The sequence below is a fragment of the Anomaloglossus baeobatrachus genome, chromosome 1 (genome assembly GCF_048569485.1).
Source record: "Anomaloglossus baeobatrachus isolate aAnoBae1 chromosome 1, aAnoBae1.hap1, whole genome shotgun sequence".
In the NCBI taxonomy this organism is placed as follows: domain Eukaryota; kingdom Metazoa; phylum Chordata; class Amphibia; order Anura; family Aromobatidae; genus Anomaloglossus; species Anomaloglossus baeobatrachus.
This window is the reverse complement of record NC_134353.1, coordinates 49,379,087-49,404,857: the sequence shown is the minus strand read 5'-3', so window position 1 is coordinate 49,404,857 and position 25,771 is coordinate 49,379,087. Positions and strand designations below refer to the sequence as shown.

At 46.5% G+C, this 25,771-nt stretch overlaps 1 protein-coding gene across 1 annotated transcript in view; it reads left to right on the top strand.

Annotated features, from left to right (window-relative positions):
• LOC142276929 (nicotinamide N-methyltransferase-like) overlaps positions 1–25,771 on the top strand; it is a 44,230-nt gene that overhangs the window by 11,614 nt on the left and 6,845 nt on the right. The window contains exon 3 of the mRNA XM_075332613.1: positions 2,535–2,745. Within this exon, the coding sequence (XP_075188728.1) occupies positions 2,535–2,745 (211 nt within the window). The remainder of the gene's footprint in view (positions 1–2,534; positions 2,746–25,771) is intronic.

The following is a 25,771-nucleotide window of genomic DNA, read 5'->3' as shown; positions in this document are numbered from 1 at the left end:
ACGTGACCCCGCCGACACATTGTAAGATATCTTGTAGCGTGTAAAGCAGGCTTTAGAAATGCTAAGCAGGTAAGTACATGTCTTGGTAGCAGTCCCCAGTACTGGTTTCACAAGTACGGTTGTCATAATAGATTAGTAAAACAGGAGTGCAAAACAAAACATGCATTGTTAAATGTCTACATTTTTTAATTTTTCAACACCTTCTTTCTCAAATGACAAAATAAAAAATGCTCGGTAGCCAGTACACGCAACAGGGTGCTGTACTGTTGTGGCATGTACAGATGTAAAATTTGACTAATACAACAAATATGCAAAAAAATGTTTGTGACATGAGCAACTTGTGAGGTAGGCTTTAACCAGAACTTTAGAGGATTTTCTTATTGCATTGAAGAAAAAAAAAATAATATATGTATATATATATATATATATATATATATATATACATATGTTATTATACCTTCAAAAAAACAATCACCCAAGAAATTGAAAAAACTTAGTTTTGTCATTTGTGACTGATGAGCAAATCATCTGACATCTTAAGCCTGCTTTACACGTTACAATTTAATGTGCGATCGCATTTGCGATCGCCCCGCCCCATCATTTGTGCGGCACGGACAATTTGTTGCCCGTGTCGCACAATGTTGTAACCCCCCATCACACGTACTTACCTTCCAAATGACCTCACTGTGGGCGGCGAACATCCACTTCCTGAAGGGGGAGGGACGGTCGGCGTCACAGCGACGTCCGTCACACAGCGCCCGTCCAATAGAAGTGGAGGGGCGGAGATGAGCGGGACGTAAACATCCCGCCCACCTCCTTCCTTCAGCATTGCCGGCGGCCGCAGGTAAGCTGCAGTTCATCGTTCCCAGGCTGTCACACGGAGCGATGTGTGCTGCCTCGGGAACATTGAACAACAGGACGTTCGATTTTTAGAAAATGAGCGACGTGTCAACGATGAGCGAGAAGGTGAGTATTTCTGCTCGTTCATAGCTGTCACACACTACGATATTACTAACGATGCCGCATGTGCGTCACTTACAACATGACCACGCCGATATCTCGTTAGATATATCGTAGTGTGTAAAGCCCGCTTTAGACTTTTTTCTATAAAAACTATTGTGCTGACTTGCTTCTGATTCCTAGTGCTTTAAGATTAAAGAAAAAAATGTAATTGTAAAGTAAATGTAACAGTACAGATATCAGATTCATCAGATAAATAACCGAGTGTCTCTGTAGATTGTGGCACCTCTCCTATTTTTATTTTCTTTTGTGATAGTCGAACATTGTTCAAATTTCCACTGACTTGTGAATTTAATAAAATTCTACTTGCATTTTATTTGCATTAAATCAATTCTATCATCTCCAGTATATATCAACTTTTACCTCATTCTTGTTCTTAAGAAAAGTGATAGGTTCAACACCAGGGTTCTCCACTTGAGTTTATATTTTTTATGGACAGCTTATCAAAAAATCACAGGCAGATAGTATTTTTTTTAATGAAAACCATAACAATCATTATGATCATAAATGATACAATTCTAAAGCTCATAATTCTGATATGAATTATCTATATTCACAGTAGAATAATATATATAAGATTTTTCAGCTTAAAAAAGATCACGGATGCCTTACTTTATTTTACGGACAGTTCAAAAAGTGTCTTATTTCTATGAACTGTCCTGGAATTTTTGGATAGTTGGCATCCTAACGCACTACTTGTTCTACTTCAATGAGGAAATCTAGAAGATCTACGGCACCTTGATTAGTCACCAAATATTAGAAATACAAACCATTTGAATTTGATTAAACCGATAGAATGATCTTCTGATATGTCTTATATACTGTTGAGAAGATTTAATTTTTTGCTAAGTCTATCGTCTCAGAACCTATAGCATTATCGGACACATGTGGCCCTTGAATATAAAGTTTATACAAATGTACCTCAAAAACCGTCAAAGTAACAATGAGGTTTGGAGAATGAATGTCATGATTCTAGATAAGATTTAATTTGCAAAGTCTATTGTCGGGACCTAGAAAATGATCAGGCACATATAACCTTTGAATATAAAGTATCACAAACATATCTCTAAAACATCCAACGTAATGTCATGATTACTTTTTGATCATCAAATTTCTTGCCAAAGCCAAGAGCTGATCTCAGAAAGTAAGTGAAGCATTCCTATCAGAGTGCTTTTTAAATTCACGTTGATGCAACTTACTCTCTCAATAATTACTGTCCAAAAATACTACCCATAGAAAACTGTTCTCCATGGATCCATGACTATTCCGAAAGACTCTTGGCTTATCTTGACAGCTACAATTAAAAAGAGACTGGTCAGCATGAAGAAAAATGGACTGGTGTAGAAAACAGTCACAATTCTGTTGATCTGGGTCAACCATCTAACATGGTAGACCTTTTTATAATTTCCTCGATCATAGTCAAAGCCAAAATAAACTACCTATGATAAATTATTTTCTATAGAATAAAGTAGAGAATTGTGAAAATTTTAAACTTGAATTTTGTCTGTTAACAGATTTGGTTTGTGGAAAAACCCTGATAGACTTCAGTCTTGGTCCCATTATCATGCACCTTATTTCGGTCTGTGAGTTCTTCGAAGAAATTTCAATTCTAAAAGTCAATGATGTCGCCATTAAAGAGCTTCAGCTGTGGAGAAACAAAGATCCGAAGGCTTTTGACTGGACTCAGACTTCAAAAATCTTTATGGAGTTAAAACAGTTAAACAGGTTCAGTATGAAATATAATTTCCTTCTCCATTGTTTTTTTTTTTTTTGACAACTTTGTGACATATGATGGACGATGAGTGAGTTACTGATGGTGTTCTGGGGGTCAGAGGCAGTCTGCAGTATGTAGGGTTCCTTAGTGAGAGGCCCAAGCAAGATGTCTCCTTTCACAATATTTAATTTATCACTTAAAGAAAAAATAGCTTTTGTTGTCACTGAGAGTTTTGCTCAAAACTCGCCAAGTGTCATGGCGGCATTAGATGCTGTTCACACTACAGATTCTGACATTCCACTATTATGAATACATTTGGACAAGGTTCCAGTTTGGGGCTCCCTCTAGTGGTCAGTGCTGGTAGTGAAGTTGGCTTGCTGAATATAAACCAGACAGCTGGGGATGATTGGCAATCAGGGTGTTCTGACTGGGCCTATATAACTGAGTAGTGTTCTCTTGTTCCTGGCCGGTGCTCAATGCTGTTTCCTGTGTGCTAAGGACATTCTGAAGCAAGCCCTTCCTTCTCTGTCTACCAGAACTACTTTCAGATATGTTTTGTCTTTGTACCTCTGCTGGTGGTTTCAACTTTCTTGTTGTTTTTTCCTGTTTAGGTACAAAGGCTTATTCCATGATTTTGCCTGTGTGGAGATCTGGGTGGAGTTGGATCATTCCCTGCTGGGAATGTCTGTGTACCTTGCTCCATATTCTGTGATGTTTTTTGTTTTGTCATGCTTGATACTAATTTCAGTCCCTCCACTATATTAGTGTTTGTTTAGATCCCAGTAACACCAGAGTCCTAATATAGTGGGGGAGAGTCCGTGTAGGCTCAGGATTTTTCCATATCAGGTGTGTTGGTTCTTTATCTAGGGTATTGCACGGCTGCAGACAGTACTCTTTTCTGTCCTTTCCTATTTAGCTAGTTTGGGCCTCATCTTTGCTAATTTGTTTTCTAGCTGCGTATTGTGGTTTCCTACATCATAGATGTAGCTAGGTAACCCAGCACAAAAATAATGCCTAAAAATTAACTTTTAATAAATATAGTTACAATGTGCAATAAAGGGTAATATTGTGGTACCGTGTTAGCCAGAAAAATCAATTGAAATACCATGTCCCAAGAATGAGAAAAGTATTCTAGGAGTGATACCTTTATAGGGTAACCAGAAAAAATATATTAGCAAGCTTTCAGAGCACAAAGGCTCATTCTTCAGGCAAATTACAAATTAATTACTGAGACCAAATCACAACAATTAAATGAATGTTACAACAGGACATGGGAAAGATGATGCCTCCTAAAAATAAGCCAAGAAAATCAAATTAAGTTTTTTCTTAGAAATGCAGATGAGTTGGAAGTGGCCTGTTCAGATCCACTTCTGAGGTTCTTCTGGTGGAGGTGTGAAGTGTGTTTATGACTCACTATATGGACACACTTCACACCTCCACCAGATTATGACTCACTACATGGACACACTTCACATCTCCACCAGAAGAACCTCAGAAGTGATCTGAACAGACCACTTCCAACTCATCTGCATTTCTAAGAAAAAACTTAATTTGATTTTCTTTTCTTATCTTTAGGAGGCATCATCTTTCCCATGTCCTGTTGTAACATTCATTTAAATGTTGTGATTTGGTCTCAGTAACTCATTTGTAATTTGCCTGAAGAAGGAGCCTTTGTGCTCTGAAAGCTTGCTAATATAATTTTTCTGGTTAGCCTATAAAGGTATCACTCCTAATATACTTTTGTCATTCTTGAGACATAGTATTTCAATAAATATAGTTAAAATACCAAACAAACAAAGCATGCGCCCCAAGTATTATGGTGTTATCTTTAGTGTTACCCTTTAGTATTTTAAGGCATATCAAAATACAAGACACCAATATTAACTACAGCAAATCTTACACAGGTCAGTATGTATCCCATATAAGCAAAAACTGGAACTATCTCACCAGTCTTCAGGGGACATGATAGTGTGTCCCTTTTTCGCTGTCAGACAAAGTGACATTCACCAGATCCCCCTGTCCTCACAGGTATTGATTTAGGATCTAGTATATTTGTCAACTAGACAATTTACATCTGGATTCCACTCTTGACGTGTTTCCTCATCTTCAGGAGAGAAATTAACGGTGTGTCTGAATATACAGCTACTGTCCAAGATAGGACCGCCACATGCCGCTAAATATTAAAAACTTCCACTCTTAATATCATTAGCAAGAAAAGCTAATCGCGAGCTTTGGGCTGCTTTTGCCTGTTTATGCACATCATGGAGCACTGTCACTGTGTCAGGGCTATTACCTGAACATTGCGGCCCTGATGTATGTAGGAACGCTTATCTGATTCTGCGCATGTGCGGGCTGGTGCGTTCCACAGCTATGCCCCTGAATGACATGTACGACTTATCAGTGGGCGGCCCGGAAATAGGGGCGGGAGACTGATGGGCGGACATGACGTCACACGTCATCGTGGCGGCTTGAAACTTTAAAAGGCAGTGTTTTTCGGCGACACGGCTCTGCAGCATGCATGTGCGCCTGAAGTCAGGATCTCAGTAAGTACACTGCCCACAATCATACTGGTCGCGGATAGCTTTACTTGATAATGATAGTAAGAGTGCAATTTTTTAATATTTACAGCGGCATTTGTCGGTCCTATCTTGGACAGTAACTGTATATTCAGACACACCATTAATTGCTCTCCTGAAGATGAGGAAACGCGTCGAGAGTGGAATCCAGACGTAAATTGTCTAGTTGATAAATATACTAGATCCTAAATCAATACCTGGGAGGACAGGGGGATCTGGTGAATGTCACTTTGTCTGAAAGCGAGAAAGGGACACACTATCATGTCCACTGAAGACTGGTGAGATTGTTCCGGTTTTTGCATATATGGGATAAATACTGACCTGTGTAAGATTTGCTGTAGTTAATATTGGTGTCTTGTGTTTTGATACTGTATGCCTTACAATACTAAAGTGGAACACTAAAGGGTGCTTTACACGCTGCAACATCGCTAACAATATATCGTCGGGGGTCACGTCGTTAGTGACGCACATCCGGTGCCGTTAGCGACATTGCAGCGTGTGACACCAAGAAGGGACAATCAACGATCGTAAAAGCATCAAAAATCGCTGATCGTTGACACGTCGCTCCTTTTCATATCGTTGCTGCTGCAGGTATGATGTTGTTCGTTGTTCCTGTGGCATCACACATCGCTATGTGTGATGCCACAGGAACGACGATCATCTCCTTACCTGCGTCCACTGGCAATGGGAAGGAAGGAGATGGGCGGGATATTCTGCCCGCTCATCTCCGCCCCTCCTCTGCTATTGGGCGGCCATTTAGTGACGCCGCAGTGACGTCGCTATGATGCCGAGCGCACCTCCCCCTTGAAGGAGGGATTGTTCGGCGGTCACAGCGACGTTGCTGAAAAGGTATGTGCGTGTGACGCTGCCATAGCGATAATGTTCGCTACGGCAGTGATCACCAAATGTCGCACAAACGACTGGGGCGGGTGCTATCGCGCACGACATTGCTAGCGATGTCGCAACGTGTAAAGCACCCTTAAGAATAGCACCATAATACTTGTGGGGCATGCTGCGCATATTTTGTTTGTTTGTTTGGTATTTTAACTATATTTATTAAAAGTTAATTTTTAGGTGTTTTTGTGCTGGGTTACCTAGCTATATCTATAATTTGATACCTGTATACCCTATCCAGTGGCTATTTGTTATAGTTTTCCTACATCACCGTAATCTTTACATGTGGGGGGCTAGCTATATCTTTGTGGACTGCTCCGAGGAAGATTAGTCTTTCCTGTATTTCTATCTGTAGTAATAATTAGTTTTCCGGCTGTCGAGGTGACCAGGTCATCGTAGACACGTCCCACGGCTACTTCTAGTTGTGTGTTAGTGTTAGGTCTGTGTACCGCCCCAGCAGCGATCGAATCACTCGGATCAGGGTGTCGCTACTCGTGGCTCAAGGGTCTCCGGACCTCGGGGCTCATGGTCACTCTAAAATGTGATGGGGGGTTATTTACAGGGGAATTAGGTAGTTTTTGACGCCACCTGTGGTGTGCGGTAATAGTGAGTACCGCCACTGCCATTGGGAGTACCTGGAGTGATGGAGCAGGGGGAGCTAGATGACGTTACCCTCCAGGGGCAGGGAAGGCCCCGGAATTCTGGATGGTGGGATGGATTGCAGGGGGAGCACAGGCTCGCTGGTAGCAGGGGTAACCAGGTACTCACTCAAAAGGAAAGCAGACGCTGACAACGGGGTAAATCAAGTCTCTGGGTGCCGCTGCCCTCTTGGGGAGCTCGTCCGGGTTCCGTCCCCTACAGTACTGCCTGATGATCCGAAGCCTGCCTCTGTGCACAGAATTTAGTAGTCCTATCCCTCTCGTTGCGCTAGTGCCCTCGATGTCTGAGCTTTGTGGGCACAGTCCATAAAGGCCCTATCTTCCGCAGGTTAATTGCCGAGTTGCTTGAAGCCTCTCCCCGACCTAGGGTCCAGTACCCTGTCGTGCTTTTGGCCCCAGACCGGCTTTTGGACCGTGGCTGCTGGCCGTCCTCCAAGACTAAGCCAAGTACCCAGTCCCAATATCTCGCGAACCAGGTCTCCGACTCCTCCGGGTCCAGACCACCGTCTGCAACCCAATCTTCTACTCCCTGGGAGTCACACGCTCCCCTCGCTCCTGACTGCTCGAGGGCTACTACTCTACTGACTTGTCACCTCCCACCTCCCTGCCTGACCCCCGGTGGGCAGCCCTATTCAAGTTTAGCAGCCCACTGGTGTGCCTGACAGGGTGTGGTGTGAGGTGTGATTAGGATTTTTAGATGCTGGTGGAGGCAGTGCTGCAAGTTGGGAACCCAGAACCATGGGTGGTTGAATCCTGCACTAAGAGTAAAGAGCATGCAGTACCCTGTGATGATCTGACTTGTCCAGGGGTGTCACATTCCCCCTTGGTTAAACGTAGCTCGTCCCTGAGATACAGGACATCCAGAGGTTTATATTTGTTAACCGTAAAAGAGAAAAATAACAAGTTTTATCTGACAATTTCACTTCCCTCACAGGGGAGGCACATTACTTAAACGTTACGTACAACTCTTAGAGTTAATTTTTATTAAAAGACCCGTGGGAACGCTACCGGTTGTAGCGGTAGTCGGTGTCTCAGCCTACTCCACTGCAGCACCTTCCTGCGACAGTCCATTCCCATTGTCCCCCTCCCTTCAACCCGCCACCCAAACAACCTGAACCCGCTGCTTCCTACTTGGTTCCATGACAGGGTTGAAGTTCTGGAGGCTTAAAAGATGACTCTGGTGGACAAACTGGGCGCAACTATTTACAAAAGCACAAGTTCGTGCTGGCCGCTGCCAGTCCCGCAGCCATGGTCCATGTTTAACTTTTAGAAAATCAGGTGACTTTCCCGGATAATCAACATTTTTAGCATTTTTCATATTTTACTTATCATTTTTCAGAAAAAAAATAAACTTAGAAAAATAACAAAAGAAAAACAACATTAGAATTAGATAACTTAGTAGCGCTACCACTATTCCCTATATCTCAGTGCAGGCTGACCAAAGTTAACCTGGGTCGACCTCCTCAACTCCGGACCCTCTTCTTCCCCTTGTGAGGTGGCAACGACTCCTACAGGTTCCTCGCCCTCAGTGGCAGGTGTGGCTGGTAGGACTCTACATGTTCATGGTAAGGGTACGGTTACTACTCTAGGTGTTGAGGTGAGTGCAGTGTCAGTAAACCTTTCCTGTTTTGGTTCCTCCACGGGTTGTGGGAATGTTAACACAGTGACTATCACTTCTCCATTTTGCATAGGCCAGTCTTCTGGGAAATCACCTAGAATGGTACGGATCATCATCTTCTTTCTCTCCACTACCTGAGGCTGGGGCTGGGGATCATCTGGAACTCTGAGGGGTTCTGGACACTTCTTTAAGTGGTCCCTGGAGATGGCAGATGTGGTTCTTCCCTGATCCTTACTGATGAGGCAATTCTTCTGGTTGTCAAAGTTAGAGGGTTGCACCACGTAAGGTTCCTTGTCCTATTGGTCATCCAATTTGTGTAATTTTCTCTTCCTCTTCAGTACCATCTCGCCTGGTGAGAAAGGAGCAGCCCTTGCCTGCTTGTTGAAGTTTCTTTCTTGCTTCTCTCTACTCTGGTTCAAATTCTCTTCAACATATTCTTGGATCTGCTTGTACTGGATGTGGCGACCTGAGTCCCAATCCGCATCGGTCAAGTAAGCTTCAGGCAGTTCAACCTCCATTTCTAAGTCCATTGGGAGTCTCCCAGGTCTGGCTCTCAACTGGTAAGCGGGTGTACATTTGGTGGAGCTCACAGGAATATTATTGTAGATGTCAACGAGATCTGGCAGTTTTTCAGGCCACTGGTTCCGCTCCTCAAGTGGAAGAGTCTTCAGCAGGTTGATCACCAAGTAGTTAATCTTTTCGCACATCCCATTTGTTTGGGCATGGTAGGGTGTAGTACGTATCTTCTTACACCCGTACAGACTACAGAATTCCTTTAAGATTTCAACCTCAAACGCTGGACCTTGATCGGTGAGGACTTGATCGGGATACCCACTCGGCCTGCAAAAGTGTGCTTGGAATGCCTTCTCCGCTGTGTAGGCAGTTAGATCTTTAACAGGTACCACCACCAGGAATCGGGATTAGTGGTCCACCATCGTGAGTGCATAGGTATAGCCACTCCTGCTTGGGGCGAGCTTGACGTGATCCAAAGCTACATTCTCCAAGGGCTGCTTGGTGACTATTGGTTGGAGTGGTGCTCGCTGACTGGTGCTATCTTTCCTCCTCAAGGCGCAAGGACCACAGTTCTTGCACCAGGCTTCTATGGTGTCTCTCATCCCAATCCAGTAGAAGTGACTTCTCAGCAACATCTCCAACTTCTTCCTTCCAAAGTGCCCTACTCTGTCGTGGTACGCTTCCAGGACCACAGGGACATATGTTTTAGGTATCTGTGCTGCCCCCACGTCGTTAGCAGCCAGGCTGTTCGGATCCGGATCCACTGTGTGGTTCGAGGGATTCTCCGGACCTGAGGTCACACGGACACTTCAAATGAAAGGGACATATTTGTACAGGATTTGCCGTAGTCAGTCTGTGACGCCACCCACGGTGTGTGGTGAAGCGTGGCACCACCGCTGCTGTTGTGGGGGCACCCGGGGGCGATGGGATGGCAGCTGGTTGTTAACCCCTCCGTGGGTAGGCATAGTTGCCCCGTTGCCCGGTGTCTCGGTGCTGGGGACGGTGATGGCAGGGGCTGGCCTGCCGGGTCAGACTGGGGAGTCTCAGTTTACTCACGATTAAATGAATCAGACAAGTCAAATAGTTAACCAAGGTGCTGGTGGCCGGCCACCGCGGCCGAGTGTATTCTGGTCCCTCACTCGGGGTAATGGTCTGTGTCACTTTCCTCTGCACTGTGTTTTGGTATGGTGGACTTCCCGGTGTGGAACACAGGAGTCTGCTCCCGGTACTTCTGTTGGGAGCCTTGCCCGCTGATGCTGACCTGTGGGATCTACCGGGCCCTGGCGGATGCCCTCTCGGTGGGTGGTTGTCTGCTTTTGGGACTTTGGTTGGGACAGGACCTATAATCCTGCCCTCAATTGGTTAATTAGCTAGGCCGTTGGTTCCGGTCCTGGCTTCAGGCTCCAAGTAACCCCTCTGTGCACGGTTTCCGGGTCGGGTCTCCGGTATCGGTATCGGCAGGCTCCAACCCTGCCCCGGTCCACCTCGGATCTGCTGTCTTCCCGTCTCCTGACAGACACGGACCACCTTCTGCCACCTAGCCAAGACGCCGGGGCTCCAACCCCGACACTTCTGCTCTCTGAACTTGAGCTTCAGACTTTCTCCTTCTGCTCCACTCCAACTCAAACTCAAAACTTAACTCAACTGACTGTTTTCCCGCACCGGGTTCTCTAGACGCCTAGGTGGGCGATCTCCATCCGCCTGGTCCCGCCCACTGGTGTGCCTTTCCTACCCTGGGGGGGTGACTAGGATTTAGTTGGCAAGGTTTAACCCTGTGAGGGAAGGTGTTGTGCGTGGGCCTACACTGTGTGACCACCTGGCGGTGCCAGGGCGTCACATATCACTATCTGGCAGATTGTTTCATGCGTCTTGGGATTAGTGAGACTTCTGTACAACTTGCCTCGATGGAGATACAGTCGAATCCTGTCCTGCCACAGCTTCTTAGCTTCTTCTGGAGCACCTGGTTCAAGACAGGAGCTTGGGCTATCAGTGCTTCGATTAGTCGAACTGCATGATCGCCATCCTGAGCTTCCTGCCAGCCGTGATGGGGTAATGGATTGAAGGTTGCCTCCTGTTGACTGCTTTGGGACTGGGGCTGTTCTATGCTAACAGGCCGATGGAAGGCAGGCAATTTAATCTCTTACAAGTCATCTTCATCATCGGGTAAATGGGGCATTCTGGATAGTGCATCCGCATTGGTGTTCTTTCGGCCAGCCCTGTATTTTATAGTGAAATCATAGTTCGCCAGTCTTGCAACCCAACGCTGTTCCAGCGCTCCAAGCTTCGCCGTTGCCAGGATGGTCAACGGATTATTATCCGTGTACACGGTGAATATTACAGAGGCCAGGTAGTGCTTGAATCTCTCGGTTACGGCCCACACGAGTGCCAAGAACTCCAACTTGAAAGAACTGTAGTTCTCCGGGTTTCTTTCTGTAGGCCGCAATTTCCTGCTGGCATAGGCAATCGCTTTCTCCTTCTCCACCTGGGACAGGACCACTCCCAATCCTACATTGCTGGCATCCGTGTACAGTACAGATGGGAGACCGTAGACGAGATATGCGAGGATCTCATCCCCCATCAGAGCTGACTTCATCTGCCTGATGGAATCTTCTTGTTCCTCACCCCACTTGAATGGAGGGCCAAAAAGCTTGCCATGCTTTGGTTGCCCCACTAGGAGAGTTTGCAAGGGAGCCGCCATCTTGGTGTAGCCTTTCACAAACCTGCGGTAGTACCCCATCAGGCCCAGGAACTGCCATACGTCTTTGACAGTATTGGGCCTTGGCCAGTTCTGGATAACTGTGATCTTCTCAGGATATGGTGCCACGCTCTCGGCGCTGACCACATGTCCCAGGTACTGGACCTTAGGTTTCAGTAGGTGACACTAAAATGGTTTTAGCTTCATCCCATACCTTGATAGGGCTTCTAATACTTCCGCCAGGTGTTTCAGATGCGCTTTATACATTTTAGAGTATACGATGACATCATCCAGGTAAAGCAGGACAGTTTCAAAGTTGCAGTGACCCAAGCAGCACTCCATGAGTCTCTGAAACGTTCCCGGTGCATTGCACAGCCCGAATGGCATGCTGTTGAATACACATAATCCCATCAGGGTGGCAAAGGCAGTCTTCTCACAGTCTTCCTCAGCAACATCTACTTGCCAGTATCTGCTAGTAAGATTAAGAGTAGAGAAGTACTTTGCAGACTTCAAGGCAGCTAACGATTCCTCAATTCGGGGTAGGGGGTAGGTATCTTTATGTGTGATTTTGTTGATTTGTCTGTAATCCACACACATCCTCATAGTGCCGTCTTTCTTTTTCACCAATACCAGGGGAGCTGCCAAGGGGCTGCAACTATTACGGATGACCCCAGCCTCCTTCATGTTTTTCAGCATGTCCTTTGCAAACTGGTAATTGGCAGGTGGTATGGGCCTATACCTCTCCTTGATGGGTGGATGAGCGTTTGTGGGTATGTGGTGTTGTGCCCCTTTTATCTGCCCGAAATCTAGTGGATGCTTGCTAAAGACTAGAGATGAGCGAACCGGTCGTGGTTCGGTTCGAGGTCGGTTCGCCGAATGGAGCTCCCGTTCGAGTTCGGTTTGTCGAACGTTCGACGAACCGAACTCGAACCAATAGGCTATAATGGGAGGCAATCACAAACACATAAAAATGCATTATAAATGTACACATACAGTAAATAAACATTGTCATAACACTTACCGGTCCCCGTGATGCCTCCTGCACTCTGTCTCCTGCCGCTATTCCATCCGATGATCGCTGAATCCTCCCGGTGACCGGCACTGCCAGCAGAGAAGCAGGACCTATCGTGACGTCAAAATAGCCATGTGACCAGTCACGTGGCTATTATCTCATTGGCTACAGACTGGTCACATGACTATGACGCGTCATGTAGGACCTGCGAGTGCATCTCTTCGGTACACGGTGCACATTTGTGTATCGCCGTGTACCGGCGATATGCTCTAGCACACGGTTGACTCCCCGTTCCGTTAGGGACCGGCTGACACAGCCGGTCATTAACGGAGATCACCGTTGCCATAGCAACGCAGTTAGCGGTGACGTCACCGCTAACCGCGGCTCCAGGAGCACCGTTGCTATGGTAACGCGTCTGTCAGCGTTACCGCTGTTACCGCTAGCAGCACTGATCACTCACGGAGTGAAGGCTGCACGCTGCTTCCTGATTGTAGTGAGGATTGTAGTGAGGATGAGGTGCCCCAGCCCATCAAGTGATGGGCTGGGGCACCTCATCCTCACTACAATCGTCACTACTACTACACTAGTGAGGATTGTAGTGAGGATGAGGTGCCCCAGCTCATCAAGTGATGGGCTGGGGCACCTCATCCTCACTACAATCGTCACTACTACTACACTAGTGAGGATTGTAGTGAGGATGAGGTGCCCCAGCTCATCAAGTGATGGGCTGGGGCACCTCATCCTCACTACAATCGTCACTACTACTACACTAGTGATGATTGTAGTGAGGATGAGGTGCCCCAGCCCATCAAGTGATGGGCTGGGGCACCTCATCCTCACTACAATCCTCACTGCAATCCTGAAGTGCAGTTTCTTCAAATTCATTTAAAAGCACTTGGAACGCTGAAATTGCTGCTTATAATTTAAGCCTCTATTAAAAACCTCTTATCAGCGCTGGTTTATTGGGGATTTATTGGGCTGACAGGGGGTAATAAAGATGGAGTCTCTAATGTGTCTGTGTATTTATTTCTATTAAAGTATTTTTTCTCTGTGTGGTGTCTTTTTTTTAACCCTTTATTGGAGATTCTTAATGGCCGGGTCAAACGTGCCTGACATTAAGAATCTCTGGCTTAATACTGGCTAGTAAAACAAAGCCAGTATTAACTCATGATTACCCAACACTCCACCCTGCTCCAGGGCTGTTGGAAGAGTTGGATACAGCGCCAGATGATGGCGCTTCTATGAGAGCGCCATTTTCTGGGACGGCTGCGGACTGAAATTCGCAGCAGAGGCGCCCAGAAACCTCGGGCTAACCTGTGCTGCGGATTCCAATCCCCAGCTGCCTAGTTGTACCTGGCTGGACACAAAAATGGGGCGAAGCCCACGTCATTTGTTTTTTAATTATTTCATGAAATAAGTGAAATAATTAAGAAAAACGGGTTTCCCTATATTTTTGGTTCCCAGCCGGGTACAAATAGGCAACTGGGGGTTGGAGGCAGCCCGTGGCTGCCTGCTGTACCTGGCTAGCATACAAAAATATGGCGAAGCCCACGTCATTTTTTTGGTGGGCAAAAAACTTCTGCATACAGTCCTGGATGGAGTATGCTGAGCCTTGTAGTTCTGCAGCTGCTGTCTGCTCTTCTCCGTACAGACAGACAGCAGCTGCAGAACTACAAGGCTCAGCATACTCCATCCAGGACTGTATGCAGAAGTTTTTTGCCCCCTGAAAAAATTATGTGGGCTTCGCCATATTTTTGTATGCTAGCCAGGTACAGCAGGCAGGTACGGCTGCCCGCAACCCCCAGTTGCCTATTTGTACCCGGCTGGGAACCAAAAATAAAGGGAAGCCCTTTTTTTATTATTTCATGAATTTCATGAAATAATTAGAAAACAAATGACGTAGGCTTCGCCCCATTTTTGTGTCCAGCCAGGTACAACTAGGCAGCTGGGGATTGGAATCCGCGGCACAGGTTGGCCTGAGCTTTCTGGGCCCCACTGCTGCGAATTGCAGTCTGCAGCCGCCTCAGAAAATGGCATTTTCATAGAAGCGCCATCTTCTGGCGCTGTATCCAACTCTTCCAGCACCTGCCTGCTATACCTGGCTAGCATACAAAAATATGGCTAAGCTCACGTCCTTTTTTTGTAGTTTTTTGGCAAAAAAAATAAAAATGCTTCCCTGGATTTTCCATTGCCAGTGAAGGTAACACCAAGCAGTGGGGGTTAGCAGCCAGTAGCTGCTTGGATTACCCTTAGCTAGCAATACAAAAAATGCAGCGGGAGCCCATATATATTTTTTTTAATTATTTATTTAAAAAACTAAAAACAAAATGGGCTTCCCTGTATTTTGATTGCTGGACATCACAGTGCTATAAAAATAAATCTTTAAAAAAAATGACGTAGCGCTCCGCGGAATTTTTGATTCTCAGCGCAGATAAAGCAGACAACTATGGGTTGCCACCCCCATCTGCCTGCCGTTACCTTGGTTGGCAATCAAAATACAGGGAAGCCCATTAATTTTTTCTACTTAAAAAATAATTAAAAAAAAAAATGACGTTGGGTTCCCCCATTTTTGATAGCAAGCTAGGGTAAAGCAGACGGCTGTAGCCTGAAAACCACAGCTGGCAGCTTTACCATGGTTGGGGATCCAATGTGGAGGTCCCCCAGGCTTTTTTTTATAATTATTTTATAAATATTAATAATTACACAAAAAAAGTAGGGTCCCCCCCAAATTGGATCACCAGCCAAAGTAAAGCGGACAGTGTGGTCTGGTATTCTCAGAGTGGGAAGGTCCATAGTTATTGGGCCTTCACAGCCTAAAAATAGCAGGGCGCAGGCACCCCAGACGTGGCGCATCCACTAGATGCGCCAATCCTGGCGCTTCACCCCAGCTCATCCCGTGCCCTGGTGCAGTGGCAAACGGGGTAATAAATCAGGTTGATACTAGCTGTAAAGTCAGCTGAGATCAAGCCCAGCAGTTTGTGATGTCATGGCGTCTATTAGATACCCAACATCATAAACTGTCAGCACTAACAAAAAAAAAAAATCGACAAAAGAAATTTATTTGAAAAAACAGTCCCCAAAACATTTCCTCTTTCACCAATTTATTGTAAGAAAAAAATCAAAGGGGTCCCACGACGACTCTGGACCGTCTAGAATATGGGGGGAGACACTCAGGGAACGTATCCCCCATTTTCTAGGAGTGCGGACCCTTCATGTGAGGAGTGTGGGTGCAATGAATCTGCACTCACTCTCCCCGGGTCCACAGCAGCAGAGTCCATGTCGTAATGGTTGCTACCAAAGCTGCAATGCCCTGCTCATGAGGTAAGGGCATGCCTAATCAGGAGAACTACTGTAGAGGAAGCTCTGCTCACTGGTATATAGGTGCTCAGAGGTAATAATAGATAAAATTAGTGAGTAACCTCGGCACTCTAAATCTCCCAGACTAAGTCAGTAAGTCACAACGGATAGTAATGCAAAATCACTCTTTATTGGTCCGTATTAAGAAACATTTTTTTTTCATAAGCATATATGTTTTTGTCCAAAACAAGTTACAAATGACGTTTCGGCCTGAGCCTTCGTCAGATTGGACTTATCTGCATGTAATCCTGAAAAATGACAATAATCAGTATCACATAAGAGTGAGAGAACAATAACATAAACTCGAACAATGTAGAGGTACAATTGGGATGCAGCAAAAAAATTGCAACACAGCAAGAAATGAAACACATGATACAAATGTCATAATACAGTACAAGGACAATATAGTAATGACAAATATGGGGTCAGAGTAGGCTTAGACAGCTCTGGTACGAAAGAGATGTCAATCATAAAGTAACATGTGCAGTAGGTGTAGAGCTACACTATGCATGGCAGAGCTAATGGGTAGACCGACCAAAGAAAAAGAACGGAGAAAAAGTGGAGAAAAAGTGGAGAAAAAATGGAGAAAAAGTGGAGAAAAAGTGGAGAAAAAGTGGAGAAAAGGTGGAGAAAAGGTGGAGAAAAAGTGGAGAAAAAGTGGAGAAAAGGTGGAGAAGAAGTGGAGAAGAAGTGGAGAAAAAGTGGAGAAAAAGTGGAGAAAAAGTGGAGACAAAATGGATAAAAAGTGGAGAAAAAGTGGAGAAAAAGTGGAGAAAAGGTGGAGAAAAAGTGGAGAAAAAGTGGAGAAAAAGTGGAGAAAAAGTGGAGAAGAAGTGGAGAAGAAGTGGAGAAAAAGTGGAGAAAAGGTGGAGAAAAAGTGGAGAAAAAGTGGAGGAAAAATGGAGAAAAAGTGGAGAAAAGGTGGAGAAAAAGTGGAGAAAAAATGGAGAAAAAGTGGAGAAAAAGTGGAGAAAAGGTGGAGAAAAAATGGAGAAAAAGTGGAGAAAAAGTGGAGAAAAAGTGGAGAAAAGGTGGAGAAAAAGTGGAGAAAAAGTGGAGAAAAAGTGGAGAAAAAGTGGAGAAAAGGTGGAGAAGAAGTGGAGAAGTGGAGAAAAAGTGGAGAAAAAGTGGAGAAAAAATGGAGAAAAAGTGGAGAAAAAGTGGAGAAAAAGTGGAGAAAAGATGGAGAAAAAGTGGAGAAAAAGTGGAGAAAAAGTGGAGAAAAGGTGGAGAAAAAGTGGAGAAAAAGTGGAGAAAAAGTGGAGAAGAAGTGGAGAAGTGGAGAAAAAGTGGAGAAAAAGTGGAGAAAAAGTGGAGAAAAAATTGAGAAAAAGTGGAGAAAAAGTGGAGATAAAGTGGAGAAAAAATGGAGAAAAAGTGGAGAAAAAGTGGAGAAAAAATGAAGAAAAAGTGGAGAAAAGGTGGAGAAGAAGTGGAGAAAAGGTGGAGAAGAAGTGGAGAAAAAGTGGAGAAAAAATGGAGAAAATATGGAGAAAAAGTGGAGAAAAAGTGGAGAAAAAATTGAGAAAAAGTGGAGAAAAAGTGGAGATAAAGTGGAGAAAAAATGGAGAAAAAGTGGAGAAAAAGTGGAGAAAAAATGAAGAAAAAGTGGAGAAAAGGTGGAGAAGAAGTGGAGAAAAGGTGGAGAAGAAGTGGAGAAAAAGTGGAGAAAAAATGGAGAAAATATGGAGAAAAAGTGGAGAAAAAGTGGAGAAAAAGTGGAGAAAAAGTGGAGAAGTGGAGAAGTGGAGAAAAAATGGAGAAAAAGTGGAGAAAAAGTGGAGAAAAAGTGGAGAAGAAGTGGAGAAGTGGAGAAAAAGTGGAGAAAAAGTGGAGAAAAAGTGGAGAAAAAATTGAGAAAAAGTGGAGAAAAAGTGGAGATAAAGTGGAGAAAAAATGGAGAAAAAGTGGAGAAAAAGTGGAGAAAAAATGAAGAAAAAGTGGAGAAAAGGTGGAGAAGAAGTGGAGAAAAGGTGGAGAAGAAGTGGAGAAAAAGTGGAGAAAAAATGGAGAAAATATGGAGAAAAAGTGGAGAAAAAGTGGAGAAAAAGTGGAGAAAAAATGGAGAAAAAGTGGAGAAGTGGAGAAGTGGAGAAAAAATGGAGAAAAAGTGGAGAAAAAGTGGAGAAAAAGTGGAGAAAAAATGGAGAGAAAGTGGAGAAAAGGTGGAGAAGAAGTGGAGAAGAAGTTGAGAAGAAGTGTTTGTTCATGCCAGATGGGAGATAAATAGTTTTTTACCGGCGCTGTCATTTACTGTAACGTGATCATCGGTGTACGGTGTATACCTGTGATCACGTGAGCGGGGACCGGAAAAAACCATCCTGAATCATGATCTCCAGGGTCTCAGCTAGCCCTGAAACCCCGGAGATTTTCTGAGGCCGGGGGGCGTTATTCACTTATTTCTGCCTGCTGTTTATAAACGGCAGATCAGAATAAGGCTACATTAACACGACCGATCCATTTTTGTGGTCTGCAAAAAACAGTCCGTTTTTTTTCACGGGTGCATCCGTGTGGCATCCGTTTCCGTTCCGTAGACGGTCCGTATGTCATCTGTTTGTCATCCATGTGCCTTCCGTTTTTTTTGTGTACTGCAAAAAAACTGAAGGCGGGTAAATGCATAAATTTACCCAGGATCCATAGCTTCATCCTACATGAGGCGGTCACATGTTCACTCCAGTGCCATTTTCTACTGCTTTTCACAGCGTAGAGCGCTCTGGTGATTTTCTTGTGCTTGTTCACTTCATATCAGTCTTTTCTGTCATTATAATGGCAGAAAGACACATAACGTCCTTCTCTCCTGCATTTTGTAATTTTGCACCCTTTGGTGCCTTTCATGTCGCACTAAGGGGTGCTTAGCTTTGTATTTAGCCAAAAAAATGAAAAAAAAAAATGACGTAGGGTTCCCCCTAGTTTTGTAGCCAGCTAGGGTAAAGCAGACGGCTGCAGCCTGCAGACCACAGCTGGCAACCTCACCTTGACTGGTAATCCAAAACTGAGGGCACCCCACGCTGTTATTTTAAATTAAATAAATAATTAAAAAAAAAACACGTAGGGGTCCCCCCAAAATTGGATCACCAGCCAAGGTAAAGCAGACAGCTGGGGTCTGATATTCTCAGACTAGGGAGGTCCATGGTTATTGGACTCTCCCCAGCCTAAAAATAGCAGGCCGCAGCCGCCCCAGAAGTGGCGCATCCATTAGATGCGCCAATCCTGGTGCTTCGCCCCAGCTCATCCCGCGCCCTGGTGCGGTGGCAAACGGGGTAATATATGGGGTTAATACCAGATGTGTAATGTCACCTGGCATCAAGCCCTGGGGTTGGTGAGGTCAGGCGTCTATCAGATACCCGACATCAGCAACCCAGTCAGTAATAAAAAAAAATAGACGACAAACACATTTTTATTTGAAAAAACACTCCCCAAAACATTCCCTCTTTAACCAATTTATTAGAAAGAAAAACAAATCCAGGACTGGTGTAATCCAAGGGGTTGCCATGACGATCCACACTGTCCCAGTCAATGAAGAGCAGAATGTTCCCCATTGGCTGGGAGAGCAATGCAGTGACCTGAGCTAACATCAATGGGTCAGCCCATGTCACTGCAGGGGATGACAAGTGCTGCTGTCAGCGAGGTACATTACCTGCGCTGATCTCCAGCACACTGACAGCACCTGTCACTGAGTTCAATGACCTTCACAGCCAAGTATTGCGAGAGGCCCGTGACGTCACCGCTAGTCAGTCTCGGGTCGGAAGAGAGAGGTGATGTGACAAGCGGCGGCCATGGAGGACAGTGACAGCGCTGAGGTCGGGATGGCGGGACTTCATCACCGCAGGTAAGCCGAGCGGGACCATGTGTGCAGAGTGTGTGTGTGTGTGTGTGTGTGTGTATGTATGTGTACATGCCGCGGGCAGGAGGGGGCGGAGCGAGCTGAGCGGGGAAGTGTGGGCTTCCTGCACGTAACTAGGATAAACATCGTGTTACTAACCAAAGCGCTTTGCTTGGATACCCGATGTTTATCTTGGTTACCAGCCCTGCTTTTTGCTGCTAGAACCGTTCTCGAACGTATCTAGAACTATCGAGCTTTTGCAAAAAAGTTCGAGTTCTAGTTCGATCTAGAACAGCCCCCAAAATCACTCGAGCCGCGAACTGGAGAACCACGAACCTAGAACCGCGCTCACCTCTACTAAAGACCTGCTCATACTCCTGTACAACTCTGTAGACCTTTTGCTTGTGATGTGGAGGTGTAGCGTGAGTACCCACATATAGCTCTTGGCACCACTTTTCTAACTGTCCCTGGGAACTGTCACTGGAGGACTGATCTGAGGTATTTGCGGAACTCGCCGTATGAATGGAATCTGTGGTTACTGTGAACACTTTGGCAATTGTGGCATACCTCGGCAATGTAACCTCTTCTTCCCCGCAATTCAACACTCACACTGGCACCCTCCCCATCCAGACATCGACTACCCCCCTAGATTTTAATACTGTATGCCAATGCTCTGAGGGCAGGGGCTCTACCACTGCCTGGTAATCTTGTCCACGGGAGTGTACAGCTGCCCTGCACCATATCATCATCTCACTTCAATGGGGCACTAGAGGTGCCACTTCTATCACCCGTACACCACCAATTTCTCCTCCAGATAGATTTACCTGTTGCTGCTGCAGGAGGGCCCAGATCTCCCGTTGCATAACCCTCTGTGCCCTGCTCCTGCAGTCTCAGATAGCTGTTGGAGTAAAAACAACACTTCACCCATACAGTTCTCAATGACACTTGTTCCCTAAATGATCTTAGGGTTCCGACCACTAGGGTCATTATGCACGACTATGAGTCCTTGTCGCGACAACTCTACCCGGCCCACCTTAATGGTCACCTCTTTGAACCCAATTTGAGTCACTGGTAATCCATTGATGGCGTAGATGGTAATGCTGTCATCTGGCGGGGTGAGTTCATCATCTAACCAAAACATCTTATACAGTACATAGGGAATAGTCGTTACCTGGGAGCCAGTATCAAGGAGTACAGAGGTCGGGATCCCATCCAGGGTGATGGAAACGATGGACCGTCCCACCACATACCACTCTCGCCAGTCCGCTGGGCCTTGGGAGTTTACTCCAGGGTATTAGCCCTTGGCCCCAGGTGTTGCCTGTTTAAAGGACAGAGCCGGGCGTAATGGCCAGTCTTATTACATTTATAGCAAACAAGCTTTCCATACCAGTCGCTGTTCCATCCTCTGTGCGTCAAGGTCCTCCCTCTAATCCAGGGGACATCCTCCAGGCAGTCAGCTAGCTGGATCCTCCCTGCTGGCTTGGTTTTTGACTTGAGCTGCATTGCGTCCAAGATCCTTGCGACATCACTGCTCAGCTGCTACACCTGTGAAGACAAGTCGCTGATTCCGCCCACGGGCATTACTGAGGATGTTGGCTTCGGCAATGCTAAGGCAGGAGGCTTCACATGTAGAGAAGAGGTGCTGGCTTGCCAGGGTTGGAGGGGAGAGTCAGTAGCCTCCAGGGGCTGCAGGGCATTGATCGCCCGTTCTTTCAGGACAGCAAAGTCTAATGTAGGATGCTCCAGAGCCTACAGCCATAGCTACTTATGGTCTTCCACTGATCCCAGGCCTTGCAGGAACTGCTCCACAAGCATTCTGTTCCCATCCTGTTCACTGATGTCATTGATCAGTTTCAGAGTTCGTAGCACCGCTTGCAGTCTCAGGGCGTAATCTCTGATGCTGTCTTGGGGGTGCTGTTTGCAGCTGTAGAACCTCATCCTCAGCTAAGCTTCGGTGCGGTTCTCAAACGCAGCTCCTAGCCGTTTAAAGATGGCGGGGACCTCGGTCCGGTCCTCATCAGTCCAAGTTTCCACTTCCAGTTCAGCTGCACCTGGGAGCTGACCGACTACCACAGACGCTCGCTGCCGGCCGGTCAGGGCATACATATCCAGCACTGTGCAGATCTTCTGCTTGAATCCATGCAAGGCATCAGGTCGGCCATCATACTGTGGTAGCCAGGCAGCGCCGGGCAAGTAAGGTAAGGTGATCGGCATGATAGGTGCGACCGCCTTGGGCCCGGGTGCCACCGCTCCTGCGACCGAAGCAGCGCCCGCTGGATTCGCATCATTCTGGTCTGGTGGGGGTAGCGCTGCAGCACTCCCATCATCCCATCATCCATTACGGACATCTTCTTCCCCCTGGTTTGGTTTTCGCCAGCAACTCACTTTCTCGCTGGGGAACCCTGGGAACTTCCGGTTCCGGCCACACTCTCAGGACAAAGGACGGGGCTTCAACTTTGCGCGTTTTTGGTCTGGAATATGGCGTATTGGTGCCAAAGATGGCAGAGAAAAGCGGGAGCGGGATCTTGACACCGCAGCTTGGATTTTCAAGGCGCACATCACTCAGGTTAGTGGGTTCTGTCCGAATCCTGTTCCTGATGTGCCACCCTGGTGCCAGCAGCCGAGTTGCTTGGATCCGGATTCTCAGTGGCTCGAGGGTCTCCGGACCCGGGGGTCGTGCGGCCACTCAAATGAAGGGGGATATTTATAGGGGATTGTAGAGTTCCTGACGCCACTCGTGGTGCGCGGTAACTGGGGTGAATGTTGCCGTTGAGGAGTACCTGGGGTGATGACGGGGGCAGTCAGGTGTTGTGACCCTCCACGGGTGGGGGGAATACCCCGGGACTCAGTATGGGGTATGCCGTGGGATGTAGGTTTGGGAGGTTGGAAGGCAGGGAGCAGGGAACTCACGGTTGGTAGTCGTGGTGATGGATGAGCTTGGTGCAGTTTTACTCACACAGACTGTAGTTAAACTAAAAGTTCTGGAGTACCACTGCCACTCAGGAGGGGAGGCCGTCCAGGTGTTCACTCTTAATGATATTGCTTTGCTGTGTTCCAGTCTAGTCCGACCTTCCGGTACCTTCTACTCCCTACGCCCTGATGGCCTTTTCATCTTTAACAGGCAGGGTGAAGAGGTTAAACAAGAATGGTGCCTCTTTAACTTTAACTTTCCTGCCACCCTCCACCTGGGGTCCAGATTGCCTCCTCCACGGAACACAAGGACATTCAACAAGGATGACAGTCCAAGCAGTCATTTTTTTTTTTCAAACCTTTAACTAACTAGCGGGTAGATATACATGTTCAGCTATCACTGCTGCATAGGGTCTTGAGGTTCACTCAGCCCTCCAGGGCCAGCATTCCAGGAACAACCGCAGCACATTCCGGAAGTCTGGTTCACATGCGGGAATAGAGGGAGTGTGATCGGCGGTGCTGCAGCTTCAGGGAGCCGGGCTGGCTGGTGCTCCACAACAAGATTGAAGAAGGGTTCCGGCTCCAGGCAGGTCACTGAGGTTAAGGGGGTCTTCCTTCCCATCTCCCAATGCTGCTCTGCTTGTACGGTTCTCACAGACCCACACCACTGCCACCATTCTCTGTACCTCCACTTTCCAATCCACCACTTGTTGCAGGGACTGTGCTCACACCCGGACACAGAACCGGGCTAGTTCTCGCTCCAGCCAGGCAGCGGTCCCTAGTGCAGGACGGCTCGGTTCCTGCTCCGCTGGCACAGACATTTTGCCTCTCGGTGTCCAGGAACGTTATGGCAGAGTCCTGGCGTCCCTGCTTCTCTTCCGCTGCTACAAGCCGTCACGCCCCCTCGGTTTTCACCCAGCACTCGCTTCGATGCTGTGGCCCTCTGGGAACTTCCGGTTCCGGGCTGACTCTCAGGACGAGGGACGGGGCTTCTTCTTTGCGCGCTTTTGTGGAGAAGACGGCGTTTTGGTGCCAAAAGATGGTGGATGATGGCGGAAATGTCGGGAAACGGGATTTTTAACTTGCGGTTTCGACTTCTAAGGCGCACGTCACCCACGTAATTGGGTCCTGCTCGTATCCTGTTTGTGATGCCAATTTTGAGTTCCAGTCTAGTCCGACCTTCCGGGAGCTTCTAATCCTCAGCCCCTCACACCATGAGGGCTGCTGCTTCGCTGTCCTGGGAGCTCCAAATCCCCAGCTTTCTCTCCCCCTTAGAGCTACTACTTCCCTCCTCTCTCTCCTTGCTCCCCTGAAGCCGACTGCCCTGACACCTCCCACCAGTCTGCCTGACTCTTAGGTGGGCGGCCCTTTCTCCACTAGACCTACCCACTGGTGTGTGTGTGTGTGTGTGACTGTGATTTGCATGCTGATGTTAGCAATATCATTAGGTGGCACCTGGAACCAAGGAAGGTGGGTTCTGCACTATAAGGACAGGAGTGCAGTTCCCTATGACACCCTGACTAGTGTAGGGGCGTCACACTGGCGCCAAGTAATTTTAGAGCATGGGTCTCAAACTCGGCTGGGTGTATGGGCCACACAGAGGAAAAAAAATAATTTGGGAGGGCCGCATTCTTTGCAGGACAAACTGACATTTTTATTGGTACCATATATAATATACCGTATATATATATATATTTTTTTTTTTTACACACCTTGGGATCACTGATTTTGAACATTTTCACTTGTTCATTATAGCAAACGTGCACATTCTTTGTTTAAATATAAACATTTTTTTTTTTATATTTTATTACTTTCTTGTAACTAGTAGTCTTACAATTAGCACTATATAGAAATTTTGACCAACATCTTTTAGTAATGTTCCCCATATTGTTGTAACGTGCCCATCCTTGTCCCCTTGTAGTATTGTACCCCATCCTAGTCCCCATCCCACAGTAATGTGCTCATCCTTGTCCCCTTGTAGTATTGTACCTCATCCTAGTCCCCATCCCATAGTAATGTGCTCATCCTTGTCCCCATCCTAAAGTAATGTTCCCCATCCTTGTCCCCATTTTGTAGTAATGTGTTCATCCTTGTCCCCATTTTGTAGTAATGTGTTCATCCTTGTCCCCATCCTATAGTAATGTCCCCAATCTATAGTAATGTGTCCATCCTTGTCCCCCATCTTATAGTAATGTTCCCCATCCTTGTCCCCTTGTAGCAATGTCCCCTTGTAGCAATGTCCCCATCCTATAGTACGGTCCCATCCTATAGTAATGTGCCCATCCTTTAGTAATGTGCCTTGTCCCCACCCTATAGTAATGTCCCCAGCATTATCCCTATTCTATAGTAATGTTTCCCATCCTTGTCCCCTTGTAGTAATGTCCCTATCCTACAGTAATGTGCCCACCTTGTCCCCATCCTGTAGTAATGTCCCCATCCTATAGTACTGTGCCCATCCTAGTCCCCATCCTATAGTAATGTGCCCACCTTGTCCCCATTCTATAGTCATGTGCCCATCCTAGTCCCTATCCTATAGTAATGTCCCCATACTATAGTAATAATGTTCACATCCAATAGTCATGTGCCCATCCTTGTAATGTCCCAATCCTATAGTAATGTCCCCAGCCTTATCCCCATCTCATAGTAATGTGCGCACTTTGTCCCCATCCTGTAGTAATGGGTCAGTATCTTCCCTTACCTTCCAAAGACGCCGGAGTGAAGCTGAGGGGAGTGGTCTGCGGCCCCAGATCCACAGTGATTGGAGAGATCGGTCACAAGGCCGGTCTCTCCAATCAGAGCTGGGGGCGGGTGAAACACAGGTCACCCAGCTCCAGCCAATGATCAGGGCTACAGCTGCCCTGATCTTGGCTGGATTTCAATGTTTCAGCGATTTTCAATGGGTGAAATATTAGTGGCTGTGATTGGCTGAGCGGCGTTCGTCAGCCAATCACAGCCTCCATAGGTCCGGGGAGGAGACACC